We start from the raw sequence: 24,812 nt of genomic DNA on the forward strand, positions 1-24,812 counted from the left end.
GACAGATCTCACTTTTTGTTAAGCCACAAATTAGCGAGGAGCCTCCTCCAAATTCTTGTAATCTCTTGAGTCTGTTTACTGCCTTGTAGCTACAGATTAACAACCTCATACCTTTTCCAAGTCTCTCTCCCTCTGCCTCTGCTCGAGGGTGTGTACAGCACTCTGGGAATAGGCTCTGGGACGTGATAGATGCCCCGCAAACTGTCCCCCACGACGCTCAGAACCCCCCGGCCAGCCCGGGCCTCCCTCCTTCTCCTCTACCGTCTGGGACTCTGTCAGGGGATCTGCAGAGGAAAGGAGAAAAAAATCAGAGATTAAAAAAACACTTCAAAAAACACCTGTAAAACAAAAAGGCATCAGTAAAATGGCTGCTACAGATTCTACAATACGTTATGTAAGAACTATACTTTATTGAGTCGTAAAATGACCATATTAGAGATCAAGAAAACAATGGTAGGGCCAGTATATACATCATTTCAAATTATGGACCATACGCTCAAAAAAAGCTTGTGTTTTTGTCCTGTTGCACTAATAGCCACTATATATACAAAGAACATATGCAGTTTACCAGGTGAGACCAACCAGGAAGTAAAACTAATCGCAAAAAGAATCCTGTGTCTGGGGAGGAGGTCAATACTGTGTAATATTTTGAAGAGGCCAGAGTTTCACATATATCCTCTTTAAACATCCTCTAAAACCTGATATAGGTTTTGCCTCTGAGATACTTTTAGTAAATTTGTTCGGAAAGGCTAATGAAGGCTAATTATCTTAAACGTACCAATGCTCTCAGACATGCTCCTCTCCCGCTGGTCCTTTGGGGTCCCGCGACCCTCTGACAGCGACTTCCTGCGGTCTTTATTGCACCACTTCCAGTCTGGATGGGCTCTGAAGTGGGCCTCCTTCACCTGGAGGAGGAGGAGGAGGAGCACACAAGATCATTTCTATTTTCTGTTTATTCACTTTGACTTGCTTCAGCTCTGTGTTGCACCTGCAACTACTGCTGCTGTTAAATTAAACTGTTCACTACAGAGAAGTATAACCCTGACAAAGCAATAGTAGCAAGTGTAGGAATGAAATAAAAAAACAGCTAAAGAAGTGTGTCTCTACCTGGAAGGCCAGATCGTGGTACTGCTGCTTCTCGTTGGGCCCCAGCGCGTACCACCACTCCCCGAGGATCTTGCTGACTGTGCGGTTGTCCTGGTTGGGATGTCGCTGGTGCACCAGGGCACGATGACGTTTACTGAAAATCATGAAGGCATTCATGGGGCGGCGGATGTGGTCCTTTTCCCTCTGGTTGGTGTTTGGAAGAGAAATAAATGTTATAATTTCACTCTGTTTTGTGTATTATTTTGCATTTTCCTCTTAATGACGGCCTGTCTGCGTGGTGGACTGACCTTCCTGTCTCCGTCCTTGGGCAGGGCGCTGAGGGACTGTGTGCGTCTCTTGATGGGGCCAGTGGAGGGCGCTGCTTCATTTGCCACACCCGGGGAGAAACTGCACTCACACAACAAAGTGCAAACAGAGAGAGAGCAAGAGAGTGAAACTGAGAATCCACAAGAGATGGAAAATGGGGGGAGATTCCTTTCTGAGGAAAGAAACAAGGCTTTGACTCGCAGAGGAATTTTGACCACAGTGGATCTTCTCATTTGTAAGAATCAGAAAGAGTCAGCTTTTGTACAAACTATATAAACACACATTTGCTCTTCTCATGATTGATGTTGTAAATGTGGGTCACAATAGTTTGTCATCTTAAATAAACTCATGATTGGTCTCATGATTCTGTTTTTTAACCACAAAGAAGAAGAGTCACCTGACCTGAAGCTCCGCCCCAATCCCCTGCTTACCTGTTCCCTCACTTGCTCCCTTGCGTAAACATAGTGTGTGTTTTCTACTTACTCTCCTGACAGATTATCTGTGTACAATATGTCCTAATGTTCCAGGTCTCACTTCTCTGCCTTCTCTGACCTGATTTTTGTCCTGACTGTGTTTTGGACCTTTTTGTGCCTCAATCTGACCCTTTATACCTTGGATTATTATTGTATACCTATTTTTTTTGAGTAAAGGCTCTTTCACCTCTCTCTCCTGTGTCGATCTCTCAGGGTCCCTTCAAAAGAATCGGGACAAAAACACCCTCTGACAGTTTAAGCGAATGTTCTGTATTTAAATAGCGCCTCTCGCTCACTCAGTGCTGCTTTACATCACAGTTTAACCATTCACCCATTAACTCACACATTCATAAAGCACACCTATGTGTGACTTGTCTATCATGCCCATTCACTCACTACTGGATCAGTCGTCAGGAGCAAATTGAGGTTATGTGTCTTGCCCAGACACACACTGACATTTGGACGAGCAGAGCCATCTTTCAAGTTTTTGGTTGAAAGATGTCCTGCTCTACCACTGAGGCACCGTCGCCCAAAGTCTGACCCTTTCATTTTTGAAGTACCTTAAGATCGTTATCATCTGTGAACAATTATTAGATTATTGTAAGTATAAAGTCACTATTTCCAGATTTTAAGCTGCAGTGTGTAACTTTGTTTGGTTTTTGTTGTTATTCTGCCTCTGCTTGGTCTTCAAGAACAATAAACAATGTAGCATAACTTGTATTGTATTGTATTTGCATCCTTCATCTGAAAACAAGCTCTGTCAAAAAATACTATCAGAACGGACTGTTAAAGTATTGTATACACCAGCAGTGCAGGGGCAGGTGAGGGGCAAGTCATGTTTATCCCATTACAGCTGCTAAACAACTGTGTTAATTATTCATGGACGCCTCTTTGTGTTTTAAGTCATACTCCAACCAAACAAGCTCAAATCTGCTGTTGAAGCCGTCTGTCTGAACATAAAACAAATAACTTCCTGCGTGCAGCACAAGATCTAAACACTCACTGTCATACTGTAGAACGCAGAGTCATTCAAATTGAGTCAGTAGCAACTGGATATTTTCTCATCCAAGAGGCTTCTTCCGTTCAGAGAGAGAACATTCAGACATTTGTTTCTGTTTAAAAGATTAGTTTTTATGAGGTAAAGTCAGATGTGTGCAACCAAAAAGGAAGCAAAAAGAAAGGTAGACAAAGAATGGCCTGATAAGAGGGGGTACAAGTGTTCCACAAGTGCACCAATGAGTTGATGGAGATAATAAGCAAATCTTTTTTTTAAATGCCTTCAGTCTCTGCACGTAGACGTGGGCACAGGCAGATAACAGCTGTGACCAGTGCAACATTAAGAGACTGCTGACTGACTGCATTTATTCCAGCAGCCTTTGTGAGCAGCAGCAGCACGGTGACCCTGAAACATTCAAAACCACACTACAAGCCAGACAGCCTCGCAGCCCGTCTGAGTCACTCTGAAAGAGCAACAATTGAGCCAGACGCACAGACACAACCCGAGACTGAGTGGAATGAACCAGCACAGACTGCTCAACACTCAGACACACACAGCTGGTAGAAAAACTTATTCTCTTCTTTTGAATCCTTTGTTGGCAGCGGTGGATATTAGTGTAGTGTCCTTGGGAGTTTTTAAAGCTGATGATTTAAAACACAGCAACAAACTGCGCCAAATAGTTTCTACAGTTACTATCTGCTTTCTACTGTGTCATACCCAGAGTCACAGAAAGGAAACAAACACAGTGTAGGAAGAGAGTGCTCGGTATGACTTTACAGCTTTTTAAAAGTGGCACCAACACAAGTCACACAGTTAAGCACAAAACTTTGTTCTGTTGATTCTCCATATTTATGCAAATAGAATACAGTCTAGAGACTTTTCAGAGGTTTCTTTGCCAAAAAAAAGTATTAAGCACTCATAACCATCTTTAGAGTTTACAGAAATAGTTTTTTTTTTAAAAAGAAAATATCCTGGTCTTCTGTTACACTATTTGGCCACCTGTAAAATATTGAATTCAGGTGTTTCAATCAAGCTTTAGGTTACATCCTTATCTCAAATCTTAACACTTCAAAACACCAAGACATTTTGGACAATGGTATGCTTCCAACTTTTCTATTCCAAGGGCCTTTTCTATTCCAACATGACTGTTGCCCAGCACACAAAGCAAAGATTATAAAGACATGGTTTGACTATGAGTTTGGAGGAACTCTACTGGCCCACACAGAGCCCTTACCTCAACCCCATCAAGCACCTTTGGGATGAACTGTAACAGAGATTGTGAGCCCGATCTTCTCATCCAACATCAGTATCTGACCTCATCAATGCTCTACAGAATGAATGGACACAAATTCACATAGAAACCAACTATATTTAAATACTGTATAAGCAGTTGTCATTACAGTCCTTGTTGGTGTAAAGGTCAGGCATCCGAATACTTTTGGCCCCACCAGGTACTGGCATATATACCTAATAAAGTGGACAGGGAGCGAATGTGAACAAGAGGAAGATAAATTATTGAATAAGCATGTCAACAAGACCTGAAATATTTCTGTTTCCTGTGCCTGTGTGGAGATTTGGTCTGTGGTCAATGTGCTGCAGTGTCACACTGCACCTCAATATGAATTCAATCTTTTCATATTTTATTAAAATTTCCATCTGAAGCCACAGCTAGACATTGACAGTGCAAAGAGGAAGAAATGATGTCTTCCGCATACCAAAATGAAGTTTGCAGGAGAAATAACTCTCACATTCCCGAAATGTTTAGCTCAAAAAAATGAGGTAAAAATAATAGCTCTCTTTACTTACGGGTCATCTGTGTCACTCTCCGTCTCGCTGTCAGCGCCACCTCTGTCTGTAGAAGGATTGTCATTAGTCGAGGGAGGACATGAAGGCGATCCCCTCTCTAGGTCCTGTGGAGGCTCTAAAAAAACAAAAACAAACAGCCATTTAAATAAAAAAAAGCTTCAAGAAATAAAGTAACAGATGCATCATGTGTGTGTAAACGCCAGACTACGCTGCATTCAGCTGCCTGTGGGAGGTGTGATTAACTCTGAATACATTTATATGTAAGAAGAGGAAGAACATTTAATGCCATCACATACTGTATAAAGAAAAAAGTAGTTTCTTTATACAAGCATTTGGTAATTAAAAGTCAGAAGGACAGGATTCAGTTGACATGTGTTTGCTATTTTTTATTTTGTTTTTATTTGTTGCAGGTTTCCTAATTACACAAATTAGCATCAGCCTTTTAACTTATACAAGGTTTAACATTATTAACTCAAATGGAAAATTGCTTAAAATTAGGGCCAAAAACAATATCACAATACAATATTTTCAAATCAGTTGATATATATAATGATAAATACATGTCAGATAAATGGAGATTGATTTCCATTATAAATGATAAACAGTTAAACAGACACTTATGAACTAAAACATTCATAGAAATCATGTTATGTCTCAAAATGTGTTTGCGTCAAGCATGAAACTGACAAGCTTTGCAACAAAACAAAAACAAAACTAATTGAATAAAGATCATTTTATCTCTTACGCTCATAAATCCTAAAACAGATGATCATGTGACATGACTCTGGATGAAACACCGTAGTGAATCAGCCGATTAATCAGTAATTTTAAGCCAACAATCCATAAAAACAAATAAACGTCACTGAAAGTCCTAAAATAAGTTGCTGTAAATCTCTCAAATGTGCTTTCAGATTAGTCTGTTCACACTAGTTAAACTTTATCTATGAATATAGTTTAGCACTCGCGTCCACAAACAGTGTCATCAACAATGTTACTGGAACTATATTTAGTGTGAACACCAACTGTGCTGATTCGCAGTTCAGTCTCAACTGTTTTGGCAAACACTGACTTGGTTGTTGGTTTGCCCAAACAACATTTGTACACAAAGTGTTCTGGCAGCCGTAAGAAATTACAAAGTATGTATATCTGAGAGTAGGAAATAGTTTTATATACAGTTTGGAGAAGATGAGCAAAGAGGACAATATTTTGCGTTTGCCTGCAAGACAAAAAGTTAGAGTCATGTCCAGAGTTAAAGGTATGGGGTCATTTTCATTACCTTTGTTCTGACTGACAAGCTGCTGGCCATCAGCAGGCTGGGCAGCCGCTCCTGATTGGCTGGGTTCCAGGAAAGGGACGAGTGAATGCCAAGGGAACACTGGCACTGACCGAGGCTCCACGTTGGTCCAAACTGTGGGAAAATGAAGGCAGAGAGAGAGAGAGAGAGAGAGACAGAAAGAGAGTGAAAGAGAGAGAAAAAGTGAAATGTCATCATGTTGATCCATCTTAGTATCATGGACTGTGGTGAAATCATGTGTGAGGAACCAAAGCATGAACACTACACTGACAGACTACGCTTTGTTAAGATCTGATATTAACTTTGACTCTTCTGTGATCTGATCGTATGTGGACAGAGTAAAGTATGACTGTTCACATCTGGCATTGAAGTGGAACTTTGCAAGTCTGGTCGTTTTTTTCTGCCTATTTCTCTATGGAGCTCCCTCTACAGTTTACTATGAGACCACTGTAAACATCCATCCATTCATTGTCTCATTTCTCCTCTCTTGGTCGTGTGCATTTTTTTTCAATGGAGCTGACGAACACCATCCAGCATCCATTTTTCTGTGTTTTTCAATTCTTGCCATTTAAAACAGTCCGATGTTTACTCATGTGTGGCCCACTGCTTGGTCAGACAGTAATTTCCCCTGACCAACTGTTTTCTCTGCTTCTTTTTCTGCTATGATTAACGTCTAAATAATTCTGTGATCTCATAGCCGGTACCTGGCTAGGATGTGTGTGTGTTTGGGTGTAGTGCCGTGAAGCAATTTGCGTTTCTCGTAAGACCTGAGACTTTGCGAGACTTCCTGGTTCTGAGAACTCCGGGTCGTTTTGCGCTACTAGACAGTATGGGGAGTGGAGCCAGCCCCAATCTGCCTGCAACTAGCCATTTAACTATCGCAATGACTCCAAAGCTGTTAAAATAGGGAAAAGTGTACAGTTCTGCTTCAAAATGCATCCTAGATACATCTCCTATGATCTGTGATCTGATCTGGCTTCTCCCAACCTTCAAAATAAGTCATATGGCAACTATTTTGTTGGTGGCTATATACAAAGTAAATTATGAGCACTGATTAGTGTAAAAAAAAAAAACTCAGAAACTGGTACGGGTCAGGGGATGTCTGCTGAGGAGATGGTCTCTAATCCATACTGAGGACAGACTGCTCATGCAGCTCAGGAATGTGGACACTTGTCCTCAAAGCACCTCTGAATGCAGTTTTTTGTGATCCTATTTCATATCTGAGGACCAATTGAGAGCTATTAGACCTGCACAAGCTGCGTGTGATGAGACCACAGTACGGATAATTTGTGTATTCTGTCACCTTTTCTGACCCCAGCTCTCCAACAAGTACACAAACACACACAGGGAAATTATCCCTCAGGATAATTGTACTTCAGGGGGTCATGTTTTGTGCAATGTGTTGAGGGAACCTGTCCAGACACCGCACTGGGAACTTTGTCAAAACTATAGAAAGTATTCAGAGAGCACAAACCTCCAACAAGGCCACTTAGTTTCCCTCAGAGTAAAAACACTCCCCTATCCAGCAAGGTTTGATTAGAAGCAAGGAAACACTGTAAGCTAACAAAAAATATCGATTTAATCATTCAAAATTGTCGCTCCAAAACTCAATCAGCAAGCAGCTTCTTAAGGCCCAGCCACGGTCAGAATCACCCAGAGAGCCCAATGAACAAGTTTGGAGCGAATTTCAGATCATTGCAAACAAAAAGTGTATTTTCAAACAAATAAAATACAATCATTTTTATTATTAGTAGTAGTAGTAGTATTTTATTTGCAAGTGTTGCTTGCTTCGTGTAAGGTGTTGTTTGAAAATATTGACACAAATCTAATTCCATGGATCTAATTCAAAATCAAATAATTTCCCCCAGAAAGTTTCATCCAAATCAGTTATTTCTTTTTGAGAGTTGCTGCTCACAGACAACTGCGGCCAAAAACACAACCTCCATGGCAGAGGTAAAAAAAAACTAAAGCGAGACCACAGAGAGCATGTAATCTCAATCCTTGTACTGATGAGTATATAGTTACATTATATGAGTCTAAATGATGTGCAAAATCAACATGGTGACGTTGTCTCTCATGCAGCAGTGTCGATCAACCCGTCTGTCATGTTGGTCAAGATAGAAATGACTCAACCACAATCAAATGAAATGACATGAAACCTCACACACACACATCAGTGTTGTTGAGTGAATCCCAGTGACTTTAGTCATCGTTGGCTCAGGTTCACCTCAGAGCAACTCTAAAAATAACTTCAACGTCAACATCTCATTCAGCATCAGCAACTCATTTCTTTGAGACTTTATGACAAAAAAAATATAGCTGCAACAGGAACGACCTACAGTAATATCAGTCGTCAGGATTGACAAAAAAAAAAACAGCTGACGGAGTCTCATTGACGCTAAAATTTCGGGATGGAGGCTCTCTGTCCTAAGCTCCTCCCACCAGATGAGCACAGACAGACGCACATGTTTTATATGTAGTAGATGAGCTGGTTTACGGAAGGAAAATCACAAGTTTAAATAATCAAATTAATAATGGCTGAGTTCCATTTAGCCTGAAAAGAGCCACTGTTAAAGCTGTTACATTATTTGTATGTTGCGTCTTTCATCTGAAAACCGGCTCTGTCAAGCAGTACGACAACACCCGACTGAGGTGTATACACCAGCAGCACAGGGGTGGGTCAAGAACTGTTTATCCAGTCAAACTGTAGAATTCCCATTTGAAATGTTTTCTTGGGCGCTTTGTTGTATTTTCAATCGCACTGTTTTCAACCTGTTTTCAGACGTCTCGCTTTACTAGCGCAATGTTGCTGTTTCCTTTGTCTGTCTTGACAAAAAAAAAAACACAAATCACTTCCTGTGTGCACTGCAGGACATCACAAAATCATACACTCACTATACTGAGAAACACAGAGGGAGTCGTATGGAGCTTAAAGACTTGAGCAACAATGTGTGAATTCATTTGACAATAGTTTAAATCTAACGGATTTGTTAATATGTAACACCTGGGCTTTTCTTGCTGAAACATTACAAAATGGCTGCATTTCAAACGGGATGTATGAACGCAGCTGCTTAGTAGAACAGCCAATACGAGGCACTGTCTCTTTGTCTAATCTGCCCTGTGATTGGTATATTTAATAACATTTCTGGTCAATAATGTATTCATTTAAAAAGTCCAAATATTACTGTTGTTTCATTTTACTACAGTGAAGTTCTTGATGGTTTTGTGGTGCTTCCCTTCTGTTTCTAGTTGTGGTATAATTATTATAATAACTAAGACAGCAGTTTAAACATTTTCATGACTGCACTATTTCTTATACAGGACAGATATAAGTGTTGTAGCCCAGTGGAATAAAGAACCCGCCAAACTGCTGTCCAGTTTCTGTTTCCATGGATAATTTTATAATAAAGTATTAACGTGGTCTATATATAGTCAACCGTTCGCCAGCTACAGCTCATTTAAAATGGAGATGCACCACAGTCGTTGCTGGTTTGCTGGTTAGTTACACACACTGAGGCCGAATAGTTTACTCTTTTTTTGAATGATGACTCTGGTGTCACATGACTATTATCACTGCACTGTGACCTTTGCTCACTTTGTGCTGCTGTGTGCATGAGGAAATTCAGCTGAGGAAGTGAGGATTGTACACATCTTTTACACACCAGGCAGGCATTTGCGTTGTGGACGTGGTCTCACACGGACGGGAATAGTACTGATGACATGTATTATTAACAAACACTTTGTATACAGTCAAGGTTCTCAATTCAAATTTAGTTTCACAATTCAATGTATTGTTTTGTATTTACACATGTAAAACAATTAACAGTGTGATTATTTATTCCATAATAAATTAAATTGTGTAAAAGTTTTGACATTTGAAAAATGAGGCGATTCTTAACCTCACACATAGTTTGAGATTTCTTACATGTGTATCCACACATTATTCAATTAAAAATGTATGTAAGACCAAAAAATAATACAACTAAAAGACTAAAGCAAAAGAATAATGCAGCCAATGAAACTTTGGTGACTAAATGAGTAGCGAAACAGGAAGTGTGTTTTAACCCTGTGGTGTATTATTATAACAGTGAAGAGACATGAGAGTCAGAATGTGTCCCACTGAAAGTGCAAAGTCAACACTCTTCACTGTTCCCACCCACTGTTGTGCTCAAACACGACCTAATTACCGTCTGAGCTGCTTAACCGCCCCACTCAGTCACTGTCACACATGAAGGGAGTAAAATTAAGAGCAAATTATTCAAAATAAACCGGTAGCAGGTGAGAAGAGTAAGTCTGGTGATGTGGTTTTATTTTATTTTTTCTGGAATAGACTTGTTTGATATATTTATCCAGAGATTGACAAAAACAGAGCAACAATCCTTCTGGAACACCCAAAAAGCCTCACTGTAGCATCAGGCGTCAAATTCTATTCAGGTACTTTGCAAAAAACTGACATCTGAAATGTGCCTGAAAATTAAAGCTACATTTTTTTGTGGAAATCTGTGATAAATAGCTCTGTATTAACAGCTATCGCAGATCTACAACAGAGTTTCTCAAACTTAAACTTAAATGTAGCATAACATTTATTTAAACAGATACCAGACAACAAAATAAAGGTGTTTTGTTACTGCTACCAGAGATGGATCACAATCCTTATCTTAATATTGATTGAAGTAATAGTGACTACCATTTTGGCCATAACCGAGAATCTTTTCAAATAAAACCATTAATATTTGGATTACAAAATGAGACACCAATTTTATTCTATTCTATTCTTTTTTTAGCCCTTACATGCAATACAACTGTTGTCCACCAGTGGATTGCGACACACACTTTGGAAAGCACCTATTTATAGCAGTGTTTCCCAACCTTTCTGTATGGGGAACCATTTTTTAAAGATGACAAATTATCGCGACACAAAGCACAATAACAAATGTGACAAAAGCAAATTTGTGCTCAACATAGAGTAATTTACAGCCATATGTGTAACACCTACAGTTGTAACTACCAATGTTGTTTTGAATTGATATTCCAGGAGCTATTCAGTAAATTAATTACAACTTCACTTGATGCACGTGGTTTAAATAAAACATATACACATACATTTTAACATTTATGTGTGTAAATTCTATTGTGTGCCACGACTAAAGTACATCAATGATGTACTCTACATCTTTGTTTTGGGATTTTTTTAATGGGATTCACCAACAGTGACAAATAAAAATCTGTCCCCAGCCTCATCCTTTGAGGTGTTAAATAATTAAGTGACTGGCGTGTGTTCAAAGTGACTTCCTGAAGAGGCGAGACATGAAATTCCCGTGAAGAAAACACACACACACACACACAGTGGTGGGTTGTGAAAAATGTCACACACAGGAAGACGTGCATGTGTCTCTACTGGTTTTACACAAAGTGCTGTAAGTGATGATTTGCAGTGATAAAGAAATAAACCTGATTGTGTGAACATCTGTTTTGACACTTCAACTTGGGGAAATTCTGTAGATATTCACTGATTATAACATTGTGCATTAATAGCCCTGGATGTTTCTCTAAATCAGTGGTTCTCAAACTTTTTGTACCAAGTACAAATGAGAAATTATTGAGCTTTGAAGTAACACAAATTTAGCAAATTTATTCCCAAAAAGATAATTTGCCCTCTCATCATCCTCCTCTTCCTCACATATACTTCACATACTGGTATACTGAAATTAGATTACGATTATTATAATTATTTTATAATTATAAAATAATTTTTTATATTTATAATTTTTTGTTCATAGTTTCATTTTCTACGCGCAAATTCCTCAGCTCCACACCAATCACATACCTTGGTATATACAGTAGAATAGTATTTCAGATATTCCTCCATGTACCACCAGAGGAATCTCGCATCCCACTTGTGGTACACTTACCACAGTTTGAGAAACATGGCTATCAATAATTGCTCCTGTGTTTTGAGAAAGCAATATTAAAGTGCATTAGCTGGATTCAAATACGGGACATGTAAGCTCTTATCTTTCCAAAACGACAGCAGTAATGAATTTTCTGATGCTAACGCAGCTGCACTTGAGCTGGACTATATTTATCTCAGCCATGAGGCCTCCACACACAGACACACACACACACTCACACACTGCCTTCTCCCCGTGTTTGTTTCCGGAACCGCTGAGGCTCTGGGTGTTTTTTAAAATGTATATGGCAGAGGAAATGCTACGCAGGTGCAGGTGGTTGTTAGCGAGGGACGCGAGGGAGAAATAAAAAGGCATGCGTCGGTAATAAGCTCAGGCCTCAGCACTTTACTGCACTAAATCCACTGCTGGAAACGGTGTATCCATGACAACACACACAGGCGATACGATTACTCCTTTTACTGCTGAGAGTGATGAAACATGTTCACATCATCCTGGACGTGCACTCGATGCCCTGTCTGAGGCTGTTGATTGTCTGGAAGTGTGCATGTGTGTGTGTGTGTGTGCACTCTGCACTCCAACTCGCTCCTCTTTACACGTCTGGACATGTCAGAACTCCCACTCATCTAAAGTTTCAATAACGCCTTCTTTTTTTTGTTTCTATCTCTGTCACTATATCACATATGATCTCTCTCTCTCTCTCTCTCTCTCGCTCTCTCTCTCACACACACGCTGGTTTCCATGACTTCAGAGGACATTTCATTTAGATTTATACTTACATTAATTTCCTGGAGACTTTCTCTCACCTTAACTACAACTGGCCTAATCCTAACCCTGACCTTAACCATAACCCGCATCCTCACCTCAGCCTAACTCATTAATTTCCTGCGGACTTTCTCTCACCTTAACCATAACTACAACTGGCCTAATCCTATCCCTGACCCTAACCATAACCCGCATCCTCACCTCAGCCTAACTTTAAAAAAATATCTTCACTTTAAAATGTTAGAATTTACATTATGGGGACTTTATTTTTGTCCCCTTAAGGGAGACAAATCCCCATAATGTGACTGTGCAAACAGATTTAGATTCCTACAACACAAGGAATACCAGGTACACACACACACTGTGTTGACTGCCATTCATTTGAACAGCCTACTCAAAGTATTATTCCGAATCTTAACCATAACCAGTTAATTCCTAACCCTAACCTTAACCATAACCTCAATTATAATCTTATCCCTAAACTTAACTGGTTAGTCAAAAATGAGTTTCTGCCTCACTGGGACCAGGTTTTTGGTCTTCATGAGGATTACTGGCAGAAAAGGTAACAAGGTCACAAATACAAGTGTACACACACACACACACACACACACACTCGTACACACATTTACAAAAATAACGGTGACACCCTGCTGCAGGCACACACTCAGGAACTACACACACACACGAACACACACACATTGAGTCACAGATTACTCACAGTGAGCAGCAGGCCTTTTTTTTTTATTTTCACACTTTTCATTACCATTTTTAGAAAGTTAAAAAATCACCAGCAAATTGATTATTACGTACTGATGATGATTAAAGGCCAAGATTAGAATTGACAATGCAAAGTTCTTCTTCTCATGTTGTATAAATGTGTCCCTTAGATTAAATTAAATTACAAACGTGTATGATTATTAGAACACGGCTTCACGGCCGTTCATTCCACTTTCAGTTTTCTGATTTAGAAAGTGGAAACCTTCCTTATTCATACATTCAAACAAGCATCATTTCTGAGTTATGCCATACTGTAATATCGCAAGGTTGGCATGGAAACAAGCACACAGTATACGATGAACCCAAACACCTCTAAGTCTCAGTGGCCGGGTTTCTTACACCAGACACTGTGCACACACACACAAAGCCGACAAATTGTTTTCACAACAGATTTTCTTTTGCCTGAAGAGATGCTTTAAAAACAGGTGCACGAAATTGCTGTTAAAGGCAGCATCGCCACTTTTGTCCTCCATAAAGCAACCGTGTGCTTCGTCTGACAGCACAGCACAGGCTCTGAAGTCGACTGTAGCTTCACAGGGGCAAAAATGACCCTGTGAATGCTGATAAACTGCCAACAGTGTGATCTGCTGTTTGTTTAGCTGTGGCAGTTTCTTTTTTCAGTCAGGATAATTTGCATGAGTGCAATTGGTTTTTGCCTTCTGTCCACAGAGGTTGTGTTTAAGAGAAACGTTGCAATTGTTTGCTGAGTGCTACTGGCAAAAAGAACATGTGCCTTCCAAAAGAATATTTTCTTCTCACAGCAGCATTACATTTCTCACAAATTTGCTTTGTACTTAGGACTAAAAAGTTTTAGAACACCCTCCCATTAATCCTGCATAAATGCAGTGGGTTGACTTAAATCCCAACTAACTTTCCAACTCTTGATTGATTATATTCATTTCACTTTTATTTTTTTAATGCCCCTCAATAGTTTTTATGTTACTATTCTGTAATGTATTACCTGTTTTACCTTGTTTTAATTGCTTATTATGTGAAGCATTCCTTGAATGTCTTGAAAGACACTTTCAAGAAAGATTGTTATTCTTCTTATTATTAAAGTGTAAATGAACCCCAATGCCTGATTTTTAAAACACGTGGGCTGAGATCTGAGTGACAAAGATGAGCAGTGAGGGGGCAGTAGCGAAATCTGACACTGGGTTGCAGCTGTCTAATGAGATGAAAAGCGACAGAGCAACAGCTACGGCATTTAAAAAAGGGGGAGGAGTCTGTGACAACGAGCCTCGCGCTGATTAGACAAGAGAGGGACGAAAGAGTGTAACAGTGATGCAAGCATGGACCATGGCAAAATCTGAATGCATTAACTTTTCTTAAGCTTGAAACAAACAACAGCAAAATGAACATGAGTCTGTATTTATCTTTAGATAGGGACTGCAGATTTAAATTAGCCCAAGGCTAACTCTGGTGTAATGCATCAAATGGTGACATTTAAGTTTTTAATTGCACATGGTCCCTTTCAAATAAAATCAAATCAATTCAAAAAAATCAAGCAGCAAAATTGTGATGACTCTCCTGTAACCTGAGTGAGATAGTGACAGTGAGCTGTGCTAATCTTGAGCACAGAAGATCTCTGCCTATAACAGACTTTGTGTCTGACAGGAACAAAGGTCAATGCCACAGTGACACAACGATCTCCCACTCCCTCTCCCCGTGCTTCCTCACCAGTTCCTGGGCGACCCATGATGATTTGCTTGCGTGGAGCAGGGTGAGCCGACTCAGCTGGCAGTATGAGCGGCAGCAGGGCGGTGGGTGTGGGGTGACAGGCGACCGGCTGTGGCAGCGCTCCCCCAGAGGTGTCCTGGGGTCCCTCAGGTTTCCTCTCCCTCTCTCTGCCTCCAGAACCAGAGGAGGAAAGGACTGATCCAGATGACATGGCCATGGAACCTAGGGTGGAGGGGCTGGACAGGGAAGTGTGGCCCACTGTGGCTGGAGTCAGAGACTGCAAGGAGATGTTACACATTACACAACCTATTATCAAACAGCAAATTAGCATATTAATGTCAGCAAAAGAAATGTATTTCTTACAAATAAATATCCTTACATTCTGACAACATCAAAAGGTACAGTGTGCAATATTCAGCTTTACAACATGTCAACAAAACAAAGTAATGGTGAGTTTCATACCGAGCTGGAGGTGACCAGGACGAGTGTGGTTGCCCCGTTAATGGGGACGGGAGCCTGCAGGCCTGGGGGAGCTGCGTGCTGAGACTGGCTGTGTTCCCTCGACCTGCTTCTCTCTCTCCTCCCTAATGGGCCATCAGAGAACTTGGCCAAGGGAACATCTGGGTTGCGGACAATGACTGGGGAATCACGGAGGGGAACAATGCGGCGTGGTGAGGGTTCCTGAGGCAGCGGGGAGGGAGGAGTGGGAGAGACCAACATGGGTGGAGGTGTAGAGGCAGCAGAGGATGGTGGCCTGCTGGTGGCACTACGGGATCGTGGGAAGGACAGTGAGGAGGGAGTAGTTGGCTGACTCTGGGGGGACAGGACTCTGAAGGCAGCAGGGCTGTGGCCCAGGGGTGGTTCTCCCACCACACCTCCAGCTACACCCACTAGCTGTTGTTGCTCAGGTTTGGTTTGGTAGTCCTGGACTGTAGGCAGTGGAGGTGGTGGGTGTGTGTCGAGCTTTCTCTTGCTGGGGCTCATGGGGACTGTAAAAGTGAGGTTGGTCTGAAAAGTGGGGACAATCCCTGAAAGGTGGCGCTCTCGCTCAGCACCTGGTGTACCCATCTTTGTGCCACTAAGCTGGCGATTGCGACGTGGAGTAAGTGAGGGAGGATTTATGGGGCTGAAATTGGCAGGGCGGAAGGTAAAGTGCGGAGAAGGTGAGGGCGATGGTGTAGGGGAAAAGGGTGACTGGTTTGAGATGGGGGAGTATGAAGGTGTGACTGAGCGGGAGCCTCCCAGGGAAACCAGCATGGTCGCTGCCTCACACTCGTCAAAGTCAAAGCGAGAGAGGTCATGGGGGAGCAAAGATGGAAGAACTAGGCGGGGGCGTGAGTCTCCTCCCCGACTGCTGGCCTCGCTGCTTTCCCGTGAAGTCTCATCCCAGTCAAAATCTGAACTCGCTCTTCCGCCACTCAGTCGGAGGTCAGACGGCGTAAGAGTCCCTGTGCTGCTGGCTCCACCTCGATCCCGACTTCCTCCACTGGCTTCCATCTCCTTGGTCCTCATTGACAGGTGTCTGGAACAGTATCCTCGGCGCTGAGACTCTTTAGAACAGCCCTCCCGTGAGCAAAGTCTCCTCCACTGCTTACCATTGAACTTCTTGCGAATACCTGTTGGCGTGCAAACCACATCTCCCTTCTTGTACTTTTGCTGGGCTGCTGTCAGTGGGGTGCGGGAACGTGAGGAGGAAGAGGAGGTGGAACCTGATCCGGATCCCCCACCACCTGCTCCTCCATTGTTAGAACCTCCTCCTGATGCCTTCTCAGCTCTGGAGGAGGATGTATTGGAGGAGGACATGGGAGGGAGAGGCGGGAGCTGGGGGGTCGTGATGACAACACCAGCTGCTGCAGCTGCTGCAGTTGCTGGGTCAAGCCCTAACAGCACAGGGGAAGGAGGAGGATGGGGGTTCAAGGCCAGCTGGGTAGAAGGAATCCCAATACCCCGCACTACAGACAGGTGGGGATTGAGGTAGCCAGGCGGGGGCTTAGAAACAATGTGGCGGTGTTGAGGAACTGCGACTGGTTTGGCCCCAGGTATGAGTGGCCCCATTGGGACCATGTTGAAGTGTGACACCTCCATGTCTTCTTCAGGAGTAAGTGGCATGTAAGGGTGATGCTGCTGCTGCTGTTGGTGATGCTGTTGTTTTATACTGTTCTCCCGTTCTCGCTCTCGTTCCCTCTCTCTTTCCTGTTTTCTGTGGCGGTCTCGCTCCCTCTCCAAATCTTTCTCAATTTCCCACTCCCGGCCAGGTACCAGGCTGAGGACTGATGCAGGAGTTACAGGGGAGGTAATACTGTGAGCTGATGTGGATGAAACAGGGACCATGCCTGGGTAAGGCATCCCTCTCCCCAACACTGGCCCCACTCCTGGGGTCATCCCTCGGCTCAAACGACACACTTCCTGCTCCACATCCACCTCCTCCCTGTCCTCCCGCTCCCTTTCTTTTTCTCTGACTCTCTCCTCCACCTCTCGTCCTCCTCCAGATGGCAGACCCAGGTCCCATGGTGGCACCAGAAGACGGAGTGTTTGTCGGGAGACCCACACTGCCTGGGTACCGCCAACTGTCCCTCTGCCATCTTCTTCCTCGTCCACAGAGAGTGGTCTTTCCTCAGACAGCAGGACACGGTAACGGTTGGCCACTGCAGGGTGTGTGTCTACCTGGGTCACAACACCTTCTCGGTACAACTGCCACTGACCTTCACAGCCTTCCTCATTGCCAAATGGTACGCAAACATGGGTGCCAATAGGTATAGGATGCACACCAGGTGGTGGGGCATCAAGGATAATGTCCACCACTCCTGGCGGGCTATTGTGTCGATATGGATAGCGACACAGCATCTTCTCTCCGTTCAGTTGCACCTCCAGGCTTCCAAATTCACCGCTAACCTTACGGACAACCCCAGCTCGGAATACCAAGCCTGAAATCCCCCCATCATTCCTCCTTTCACCTCCTTCTTCGTCACTTCTTCTCCTGAGTTGGCGGGCAAGGACGCGTTGATTTTTCAGCCCTTTTGCCAAGGCGTCTGACAGAGCATCAGGGAGACTGGATGGTGCATGCGCAGACATCTGTGTGATGGCATGTGTGTCACCGGCCACCTCCAGGTCAGCTGAGTGCTCGCTGGCCGTGTCTGTTGAGGAACAGCGGGGCAGAGGGGGGGACACTCTCTCTTCTCTCACTCCCTCACCTCCTGCCGATCTCTCTCTCTCCACTCCCAGTGACAGAGTGGGGGGTCCTGGGGAGCTGTTATGAGTCTCCTCTCTGCCAGGTGTTCTGCTGTGGAAGTCATCCATCAGGGTTCTACTCTGACCACCGCCATCATGTTGCGAGTTGCCAATGTCACCAACTAAACTGTTTGACCCGTGGTTGAAAACCCCAGTGCTCAAAGTAAGAGGAGGGGGTGTGCTGCAGGCAGAGTTGCTATGATTTCCAGCAGAAGTAGACAAGCAGTGTTCAGAGGTGTACTTCTTCTTGGGAACACGGGCCTTGAAGGTGGCTGTTTTGCGGCTGGAGGCGGGGTTTGGGCTGTTGTTGGCACTTGGTGTACTACTGTTACTGCAGCTGCTACCACTGCTGTCACTGTGGCTGCCAACACTCACAGCGGACCTCCCTGATCGATCATCTAAGGGTGTCAACAGTTTCTCAGACTCCATCACAAGCGAGGCTGTTGTCTCTAACAGCCGCTCTCTGTGGAGACCTTCCCTCTCTGCAGCATCCTGTCCTCTGATTGGGTCCACCTGGTAGGACTCTGAGTGTGAATTAGGAGAAAAAGAGGATGGAGTTGTATTTTGTGGGGATCTGCTTCTGTCTCTGCTCTCATCAGAGTCTCTCTTCTCACCTCCTTCTGGGGCATCACCTGCTCCACGACGCTTCCCTCCTTTGGCCCGGGTCGAGGGAGGAGAGCATCTTCCCTGCTTTTTAATCGGCTTCATCTTTTCATCTAGCCTGCGTTTGCCCAAACAAGTCGTTTTATTTATTTATTTCAAAGATTCTCCTTGGCGATCCTCTCTTTGCTCTGCTCAGTTTTTTCTTCTTCCCCCTCCTTTTCCTTTCTTTTGATTATCCTCTGCCAAGGCCCCTCTCTCTCATCCTGTCTTGTCTTTGTCGCGAGCGACTTCGGCACTTGTCCACTTTATTCCAGAGACTCTGAAAGAAGGGGGGAACAGGGTGTGTGGGTTACTCGCAAGGAAATCACACACAAACATGCTACAAGTCTCCTCAGATGGCTACAAACTGCAGGACTTTGAGAGGAAAAAGTGATTAACATTCACAAAGAAATCTGAAACAGAAGCAAAGCACAGAGGGATCTTGCGCTAAGAGACAGACCACCGTTAATTTCAAGAGACGTATTCCCCGCTAAATGATGCACCATCATACCGGAGTAGTAAATATGACTCATTTACAAATTCATTACACTATAATTCATTACATAACAGGCTCTACTCACATTTCACAAGGCCTGCATCCATACCAGGTACATAATGAAAACAGAGGTCCTTATTGTAGGGTAAACACAACGCAGCCTATCAACACTGTATGGAAATAGTGAGGAGCACTTTGCAATTTGCCCAGGCAAGCCTTTCTGCATGCACTTCACTCTCCCTCCCTCCCTCTCTCTCTTACTCACACACACACACACACACAAATACGCTACTCCTAGGCTGGGGCAGTAGAGGCGGGGGAATTCCTTCTTCACTCATATACTGTAACCCTCCCTTTCTCGCTCTCTGTTGCTCTCTCTTTGGCGACCTTTATCTATGTATTTCAAAGCAGAGTCAATCCGCCCCTACAAACTCCATTTCCTGTGGAAGACCATTACCTAACTTCCCGTTACTTTATTCCTCCCTCTCCTTCTCTCTCTCATTGCTAGTATTACACGTTCACACTTCTCCTCTGCCTGGCAGCGTCCTCTCCGCTCTTCTCTTTCATATTGATTTCTACCTCTCGTCTGTCCTTTTCTCGTATCTCCTTCCTTGATTCTCCTTCTGCTGCAGTCATCCTGAAAAGCAGAGTTGTTTCTGGACAATTGTTATTCCACACCAGAGTCATTCAGTTTCCCTCTGGGTCATTCAGAATATTTCCTATTCCATACTCATTCACGGTACTGCCTTTCAGTTTAGAAACTCCAACAGACTGAATTTTTTCGGACTTGATGAGACTGTTGTAATTTAACTTGTTTGTTTACTGTGTGGCTCATACACATTGGGACTTGCCTCGGGTCTTGGCTGCTGTGTGCTCAGCCTCATTTCTTCCAATACATGAGTAGCACAGGGCTACAAGCACCAGAGAGATGTTAACAACAAGTGTAGAGGAGGGAGAATCGACACATCCCCTACATGCTCTGACATTCCTGTTGAAAATCTTACTGCAACTGGACCATTCCCTGTCAAACTCTTCAGGATGGATGTCTATCAACGGCATGTCTACTTACTTGTCAGTGGCTGTCTGCTGATGCGTATGTCTGGCTGTCCATCCCCATTTCTACATTCATCCTCACACCAGTCTCTTTCTCTTTTGTCTGTCTGTCTCTTTTCCCTTTCACTTCCTGTTTGGTCCGTGAAGAAGGCTTCCATTCATTCAGCTCCTTTTAAATATCTGCCACATCATATCAGCACGAAAGAAATCCATTTCAGAGATGAGTGTTGTGTGTCTCAATGCCATACACAGACACATGCAGCAACAACATCTACGTGAAGATCGTCGATCAGTGTCATCACAGTGTCCTGTAAATCCCTTTTTAGCCCAGACAGCCATAGAAGCAGCCACCATAAAATAATTTGGCAGTCGGCCTTACTTGGTCACAGAAGAGGTATGTTACGTGTGTTTACTCAGTAGTGCACTGTGTACAACAGCTGGTGTCAGAGTCATGGGCCCAATGATAACAGCTTAAAGACAAACTGACGCAACTCACACTCACCACTGTGAAATATGGATCAGGAAAGCCTGTATGGAGCTATAGTGGCCCACGTTTCATGTTCACTGATCAAAGCACAGCTCTCAGCAGGTACATGAGTTCAGTCATATTTCAACTACAGAAGTGTTTTGACCTCCTTGAGTTTACAATGACATACATACACAGTAAGGTAGGTGACAGAAAAGTGAATCCCTGCCTTAGTAGTTGCATACTTTACTATACGTGATAAATTCACTAGGTTTAAGTACATTGAATCATTTTATCAACCACAACAACAAGTTGAGCAGCAACTCATTATATTAAGTTTGAAGTGAATTAACTTGATTTAGTCAAGTCTTTGTTAAATGTCATTATGATGGTAAAAATGACTGCAGTGTAGTGGTCTAAAAAAAGACACCATCCTTGTTTGTATCGATTCCCCCGTAAGTCTATTTCACAATCTTTTTCTCTTTGCCAACAGCATCTAGACACAGCCACCGAGTTTTTCACATCCAAGACTATTGAGTGAAAATGATTTACTAGGTAATTAAGGTAACATAATCAATTCATCTGGCGATTATTTTCTCGATTAATTGAGTATTTGTTTGGTCCATAAAATGTCAGAATATGTTGAAAAATGTTGATGATGTTCTCAGGTACCCACAAACCAAAATTTGTAACGATCTCTTTGTCAAATGGAGCAGAGAAACCAGAAAATATTTACACTTAAGAAGCTGAAAAATCTGACAGCCTGATTTAATTATTAAAAAAACAACGAACAATTGATTATCAAAATAGTTGACGATTAACAATTGAATTATTGCTGCAGCCCCACCAGGTATTGTTTATTACTATCTCATCATAATGACAAAACAATGGCTTTGAGATAATGTACCTGTGTCCTTATTGCTGTCTTACTACTGCAAAAAAATTTTTATCACAGTGACCTTGGACCTTTAAGCACTAAACATATTGTAGAGCAGTGAGAGAAGCAAATATTTCTACAAAAACAGGTGGGAGGCAATGACACTTAACAGTGCATTGAGTATCACCACTGATACCACTGATAGATTCTGCCTGCCATTCACACTATTTTGGTGTTTAAGAGCACCAAAAACAATGCGAAACCAAATAGGAAGTGAAATTATATTGTACAACCACCAGGGGGTGACTCCCATGGTTGCACAAAGAAGTCAACACTTGATTTATAACATAATTAAACATTTTCTTGAGGAGTTAATGGTCTCAATTACTCGTTCTTCAATAGCACATGCAGTCAATTTAGAGGACAAATGAAGATGAATTACAGCACATCTGAGCAGTGTGACTGACAGCAGATACTGTCCAATAGGAGCCTGGGTGCAGGTGATGCCTCTGCATCCATCCGTTGTCTACCACTTTATCCTCCACATGAGGGTCGTGGGGCTTCTGGTGAAAGGAGGGGTACACACTGGACAGGACACCAGTCCATCATCGGGCCAACATAAAAGTATTCACTCAATTAAGAGTTACCTCGTGGGAGGAAACTGGAGAAACCGGAGAGCACAACATGCAAACTACACACAGAAAGGCCCGGACCAGGACATGAAACAGCAACCTCCTTGCTGTGAGCCAACGTGTGTGACCACAAGGCCCCAGTATGCCTCTCCTTGCAGGACAAATCACAAAACCTAATGGCTTCAGAAGTGTTCAGATCCCTGTGGGTGACATTGCTGCCGGTTTCCACTTGATATGAATGCAGATTAGGCATGAAATGCTCATCTGGAAGCAGATCGTTTTTATCGTAATGTGCTATTTTTAAATGAAAACATAGTAGTGTAGTAGTGTAACACAGAGTTGGCCCCTAGATCCCCTTTGTTGTGCCCCCCAAACATGTTACAGCCTTGTCATTAGCAGATCAGCACAGAGCGTTATTATCATACACACCAGAGTATAATTACACCACACATGAATGACATAATCATAATCCAGAGTTGATAACAGCTGTTAACTTTATCTAGACAAGGCCCAAAGCACGAAATGCAAACTACGGGAGGTAATGTCGTCACCTGTGCTAGTACCGTGTGAGTGTCAAGCCCTCGTAGTACCGCGATTACTACCACTTTACTACACAACACAGCAGCAGCAGCAGGAGCAGCAGGCCGTGGCGTGCACTGACCAGGCCTCAAATACACACACCAGGCCTCTGAGTCTGTGTTTACGTGTGTGTCACCGGGAAATAACCGGTTTAACGGCCACACTGATCCGTAATACCACGGTAATACCACACATATACCCTTCCTGTGGCGCATGACAGGGTGAAATAACCCCCCCCAATAAGATAAACGCGTTAACTTTGTCAATCCACACTCACTCTCTCACACACACAACAGTGGCTTGTTTGGGCCCATCAGAAAGTGACAGTCAACTTTGAGCTGAGCCTCGACGCTGTTTTGTGTCTTTATACATTAAAATAAAAGTGCCATGAGGAGGTTTTAAGAGAAGGCCTGAAATTCACACAGCCACGTTGATTGAAAAAAAGAAGTGAAAGAAGAAGGAGAAGAAGAGGAGGAGTGAGAGGAGAGGAGTTTTTTTCCACAATAACAGTTGTCATAGGAAGTCCAGCAGTAGTTATGGCGTTCAATTTATTTCTAGTGGAAAAGTTTCACGCTCACTATGTCTCGCCGCACCGCTCCCTTGTTTTTTTCTCTTTTCTTTTTTTTACGCAGATGACACCCAACCCGATCCCCGCTCCCTCCGCGGAGGAGAAAATATCGCTCCCGAGGGCTAACAACAACTGCTAACACCGTAAACTACGTTAGCTTTGACGGCACAAAACAAGCACAACAAGCCGAGAGACACGGACTGCAGTGCTGCGGGAGGGAGGAAGATTTGCGGGCAGCTTTATGGTACTCACCGGAGCTTTGGTTCAGTAGCAGCAGCAGCAGCAGTACCGGGTGTGTTCGCTCCTCCGCCGAGTCCGCCGGGTCAAATAGGGCCTGCTGCTGCTTCAACACTTCCAGCGTACGCCGTTCATGTTTCTCCAACTTAAAAACGGAGGAGAGGGGAAAAAACTACTGCCCTATATATTCTACTCTACAGTCGCAAAATGGTGAATGAAGCCCCCGAAAGCCTTGACAACCAGGCCGCGCGGCCAATCGTGGAGCACGAACGCGTACAGTAGCCAATGAGGAGGCGAGCACGGGGAGAGGGGGCGGAGCCATGCGTCAAAGTCAGTTTGACGGACAGCACGCGGCAGCCAATCAGAGTGTGGGAAAACAGAAAACAGCTGTTGAGGAGAGAGAGGCTGCGGCGGCCAATGAAGCTTCACTGTGTGAGAATGACTGCGACTTAAAGACAAGCTCAAAGTGTAGGATACCAATAAAACCTCCCTCTTCTTCTTGTTCTTCTTGTTCTCATCCCTTCTTCATTTGTCTGCAAATATTTGTGTGAGAGTCTGGGAACAGTATGGATAAACACAATCCATGTAACGATTATCCTGACCACAATAATTGTGATTCTCAATAGTATTGCAATACAATAATCATAATAATAAAAATAAATCTATAAATCATATACATACATTGTTAATTTATACACTAGCTTTACTTTACTAATAATATTAATAATAATATAAATAAAATATAATAGCATAAACAGATCAACAACTGATGTGAGGGTTTCTTGTCAGAAATTGAATAAAGTATTCTCAGAGTTTGTTTGTATAAGTGTATAATAACTTTGTTGCCTTTTATATATACTTTAGGCAAGGGCCTTGCTTAAGAGTGTCCCCACTTCGTAACAATCTGCAGTCACACTAGT

At 43.0% G+C, this 24,812-nt stretch overlaps 1 protein-coding gene across 4 annotated transcripts in view; it reads right to left on the reverse strand.

The window, feature by feature from the left end:
* The window catches only part of cica (capicua transcriptional repressor a), a 35,890-nt gene extending 11,690 nt beyond the window's left edge, over nt 1–24,200 (reverse strand). For 2 of the 4 annotated variants that reach the window (XM_044051989.1, XM_044051986.1), the window contains exons 1-9: nt 23,908–24,199; nt 15,577–19,264; nt 15,115–15,391; nt 5,966–6,097; nt 4,690–4,804; nt 1,395–1,494; nt 1,108–1,290; nt 779–905; nt 112–284 (exon numbers count right to left, since the gene is read on the reverse strand). In XM_044051989.1, coding sequence (XP_043907924.1) covers nt 112–284; nt 779–905; nt 1,108–1,290; nt 1,395–1,494; nt 4,690–4,804; nt 5,966–6,097; nt 15,115–15,391; nt 15,577–19,050 — 4,581 coding nt within the window. In that variant the 5' untranslated portion in view covers nt 19,051–19,264; nt 23,908–24,199. Of the gene's footprint in view, nt 1–111; nt 285–778; nt 906–1,107; nt 1,291–1,394; nt 1,495–4,689; nt 4,805–5,965; nt 6,098–15,114; nt 15,392–15,576; nt 19,265–19,565; nt 19,697–23,907 lie in introns of those variants that run through there. The other 2 variants (XM_044051988.1, XM_044051987.1) reach the window with 2 other exon arrangements.
* Nucleotides 24,201–24,812: the final 612 nt, after the last annotated feature.

Source organism: Solea senegalensis, linkage group LG20 (assembly GCF_019176455.1).
Source record: "Solea senegalensis isolate Sse05_10M linkage group LG20, IFAPA_SoseM_1, whole genome shotgun sequence".
Taxonomy (NCBI): domain Eukaryota; kingdom Metazoa; phylum Chordata; class Actinopteri; order Pleuronectiformes; family Soleidae; genus Solea; species Solea senegalensis.